The sequence below is a fragment of the Microtus ochrogaster genome, chromosome 4 (genome assembly GCF_000317375.1).
Source record: "Microtus ochrogaster isolate Prairie Vole_2 chromosome 4, MicOch1.0, whole genome shotgun sequence".
Taxonomy (NCBI): domain Eukaryota; kingdom Metazoa; phylum Chordata; class Mammalia; order Rodentia; family Cricetidae; genus Microtus; species Microtus ochrogaster.
In genome coordinates, this window is record NC_022011.1 from 98,566 (window position 1) to 103,022 (window position 4,457).

The window sequence follows — 4,457 nt, forward strand, 5'->3', positions numbered from 1 at the left end:
CTACAAGAGCTAGTTCGAGGACAGGCTCCAACACCACAGAGAAACCCTGTCTCGAAAAACCAAAAAAAAAAAACCCCAAAAAAAAAGATCAAAGTGACACAAAATGTGCCTTTTCTGAGCCTGCCACCGCTGGGACAGAGTATGGCACAGGGAAGTTGTAGACAGAGTTTCTGTCTTGCCCGGTCCTGCAGCCATTCAGTCCCAAAGAAATACACAGAGGCTTATATTAATTGTAAACTAACTAGCTCTTACAACTTAATTAACTCATAATTCTTGTCTATATTTAGCCACGTGGCTTGGTACCTTTTCTCAGTAAGGCATTCTCATCTTGCTTCCTCTTTCCACCTTTCGTCTTCCCAGAATTCTCTTTGTCTGGTTGCCCCTCCTATACTTCCTGCCTGGCTACTGGTCAATCAGCATTTTATCGAACCAATACAAGTGACACATCTTTACCGTGTACAAGAGCATTGTCCCACAGCAGGGAGTGGGTGACGAGAGGAGGGCAGGGCAGGTTATGTGAAACTGTTTGCTCAATGCCACCCTAACATTTTGCCTAAAGTTCTCCCATTCTCCCAACTGGGACAGGATCCCATGGCCCTGTTACTAATAGTATTGCTTCTGGTGCCTGAAATGTGACCAGTCCTGATGGTACTGGCTACCTGATTGGGACTGTCCCTTGATATGACATGGCTGAACACAGGAGAATGAACAGATTGGGAGGGAGGGAGTTCCTAGCTCTGAAGGTATTCATTCACGCAGTTGCTAGTGGATGCTCTGTGCTATTGGAGGAGCTGTACCAGAGACAGACACTGCGTCTCCTTTACACTGTGTACTTTAATGTCATATTCCCCAGGCTACATGTGTTTGACCTTTTCTATCTTTCTCTTTCAGGCACTACCCCTGAAGAGATACCCAGAGAGAAGTCCCGAATCAGCAGCACTAGCTCATCCCAGGCGCCATTCCTCCGATGGGTCCTTACTCTTAGCTTTCTGATGGCAACAGTGGCAGTGGGAATTTATGCCATGTAAATGCAAATGTGCTGGCCTCCAGGGGCTGTGAACTCTGTCCATGAAGAACCTTCTCTCTATAAGGGAGATCTTGCCTGGCTCTCTTCTCTTGGGCCTCTAAGATGCTTTGGGAGCTCCTAACCCCCTCTCTGCAATGGAGAAAGATGATCAATGCATTTTTTTCCTTCACCAAAAGCACATCCAGCCAGTGGCCTTAAGTGGTAGCTGATCTGAGCCAAGGCTTTTGGTCGTTGGCATCTGTGTAAACTGGCCATGACCGCTTTCCTAAGGTTTCATGGCCACTTTGATAACAGTGTGCAGAGGTGTTCAGTCTTGTGTTTCTGTCTTTGTTTGTTTGTTGTTTTGTTTTGTTTTGGGGGCAAGATTTCTTTTCTGTAGCTTTTGGAGCCTGTCCTGGAACTTGCTCTGTAGACCAGGTTGGCCTCAAACTCAAAGAAATCTACCTGTCTCTGCCTCCCAAGTGCTGGGATTAAAGACACACCACCACCATCCAGAGTGTTTATGGTTTTTTTTTATTATTTTCCCAATTCCACCAGAAAGGTGGTATTTTGTCTTGTTTTTTTCCTAACAAAGTTGGGCTGTCTTTTGAGGGGTGGGTGGGAAAGAAGTATTTAATAGTTGTAACCTTTGTCTTGAATTTCTGTATGAAATAATAAATGACATTATCTAACAGTCACCGAAGTGTCTTCATGTCTCTACCGCCCATGAAACGGGCCCTACCCTCTCGTCTCTTCAGTACCTGGCAGGAGGGCAGGTGATGTTGGTAGCTGCAATATTGGACTGTGCTTGACATTTGGAAGTGATCTTATTTTAAAAGGATCTCACTATGTAATCCTGGTTGATTTGGAACTTGCTGTGTAGAGCAACTGGCCTTGAACTCACTGAGATCCTCTTACCTCTGTCTCTCAACAACTGGGACTAAGGCATGGGCCACCATGCCTGGCCAGTCCACCTGATTTTTAGATACAGAGTCTCACTGGCCTCTAGCTCCCAGATATATATAGCTCCAGGGACCCTCCTGTTGCTGCCTCTACAGTCCTAAGATGACAAGCACATGGCATCATGCCTGACTGACATAATCTCTTCAGCCCAAAGACTCACATTGCCTGAGGCTGAAATGGGCAGATTTGGGGGTAAAGTTGTTAATACTCTGAATGATACTTAGGATGATTACCTGGGTTCAAGTTTTTTCTTTCTAACTTTTCACTCATTTTGTGTGTGTGATGCATGTTGAGAGGCACAGCCCTGTAGTCAGTGTGAAGAGACAGTTCCTTCCACTTTATGTGGGTTCCAGAAGTTGAGTTTAGACTTGGGCAGCAAGTACTTTTCCTGCTGAACCATCTACTTCTGCACTTGGGAGTTGGTCACTTAACCCCTCTGGGACTCAAATTCACCACCTGTGACATTAATACAATGATGTTGACCTCACCTGCTTGTCTTGAGAAGCACATTCAATCCCAAGGCCTTCCATCACCCAGCTCTCCTATGCAGTGTCTTCTGACTCTTGTACTGGAGGAGTCATCTGTCACGCGTGTGGATATATATCCTTGTGACAAACGTGCCAGTGTCAGGATTTCAGCCCAAGTGATGAAAGCCATCCAAACATTGAACGGGAAGCTCCCACTGTATGTTTAGTGGAGGGAGAGCAGGGAACGAAGTACCTACTTTGGACTACTGGTACCAGAGCAGATCTTTGTCCCTCATACTGGCTTTATTACCAAGTCTGGAACCATGGGCACATTGCTTCAAATCTCATTTGCTCATGGAAAAAGATGAGCAATACATCTGCTTCTCACTGCTGATGAAGGAATACAGTAATGTCAAAATGATGTCAAAATACTATTCTGTGCACAGAAACTCCAGAACTCCATGGAGGTACTCAGTCACAGAGCTTAGACCTTTGCCAAGAGGTGGGATCCCAGAGTCACCATACAAGAAAGACATCCTGGATGGTTCAGATATACATACAACCAGGTCAGGAAGTCATTCTTGATGAAATTCAGGATAGAGGTATAGATATACGCAAAGATAACAATGATTACTCTCCTATTGTGGGCCCAGTTTCCTCACCTGTGAACATTTTCATTGTGATAAAGTAAGAAAGGCTGAGGGGGAGGTCCTGAAGTGATGGCTTAGTGCTTAAAAGCACTGCCTGCCCTTACAAAGGACCCTAGTGCAATTCCCAGCACCCACATGGTGGCTCACAACAGTTTGTAACTCTAGTTTCAAGGGATCCGAAACACTCTTCCTGTCCTTCTTGGGTACCTGACACACATGTAATGCACTGACATACATGCACACAAAACATCTATACATATAAAATTAAACAAAAAGCCTGGGGATATAGCTCAGTGGCAAAGTGCTTGCCTAACATGTGGGATGCCTTGGGTTCAAACATAATACCTGGAGGGTGAGGAAGTAAAGGGAAGGAAAAAGGGACAAAGCAAAACTAGTTTTGAATTCCACAAAAGAATAGTTAAGTGCCAGCCTGCCCTGGGTCTTTAGTGGTAGGTTTGTGAACTAGAAGGGGGTTAAGGGGCTGACCAGAGTTAAGGGAGTGAGAATTACAAAGGGTTAGTAAATGTAGGTGTTTTGAGGCCAGCTGTGCCTGCCAGCAGACAGTTATCAAAGTCCAAATTCTATCTTCTTACAGAGACTGGGCAACAGGTCCTATCCTCAGGGCTGGGTGGAGCAACCAGTGCCGGTGATTTTGTCACCTTCCATTTTCTCTGGCTAGAGAATGGCCTTGAACCATTCCAAATAATAATGGTTATTCAAGTGTTTTTTTTTTTTTTTTTTTTTTTTTTTTTTTAGATAGAGGCAAAGCAGGAGGGATAGGCAGGAAAACAGCCCAGCCACCCTCACCTGTCTGGACATGGCTCATGCCTCTTGCCTTGCCGACTGGTCAAGAGTTTCAATGATGGCTCACAAACCATCCATTTCAGGTCTCTCACACTTTCTCATGCACAAACCATCATGCAGGTAAAACACTATCATATAGATAAAATAAAACAGATATCTTAAAATTAAAACAAACAGTCGAGAGGTGGTGGCACACTCCTTTAATCCCAGCACTCAGGAGGCAGAGACAGGTGGATCTCTGAGTTGGAGGTCAGTCTGGTCTACAGAGCTAGTTCCAAGATAGCCAAAGCTACACAGAGGAACTTTGTCTCAAAAAACAAAAAAGCAAAACAAACAAAAAGAGAAAATCTTTTAATAAGGAAATGAATAGACCAACACACCCCTCACTCCTCCCACTTGAGTGAGTGTAGGTTCACTCCCATACACAGTTGAATTCCAAAGCCCCCAAGCTGTCTGTTTAATGGATCTGAAGCACTTATGCCTTCATTTGGCTCTCTGTAAGTGCATCTGTCCATTTATTTATTTATTTATTTATTTATTTATTTATTTATTTATTTATTTATTGGT

At 44.2% G+C, this 4,457-nt stretch overlaps 1 protein-coding gene across 1 annotated transcript in view; it reads left to right on the top strand.

Annotated features, from left to right (window-relative positions):
* Hmox1 (heme oxygenase 1) overlaps nt 1-1,400 on the top strand; it is a 7,678-nt gene extending 6,278 nt beyond the window's left edge. The window contains exon 5 of the mRNA XM_005345369.3: nt 892-1,400. Coding sequence (XP_005345426.1) covers nt 892-1,028 — 137 coding nt within the window. The 3' untranslated portion in view covers nt 1,029-1,400. The remainder of the gene's footprint in view (nt 1-891) is intronic.
* Nucleotides 1,401-4,457: the final 3,057 nt, after the last annotated feature.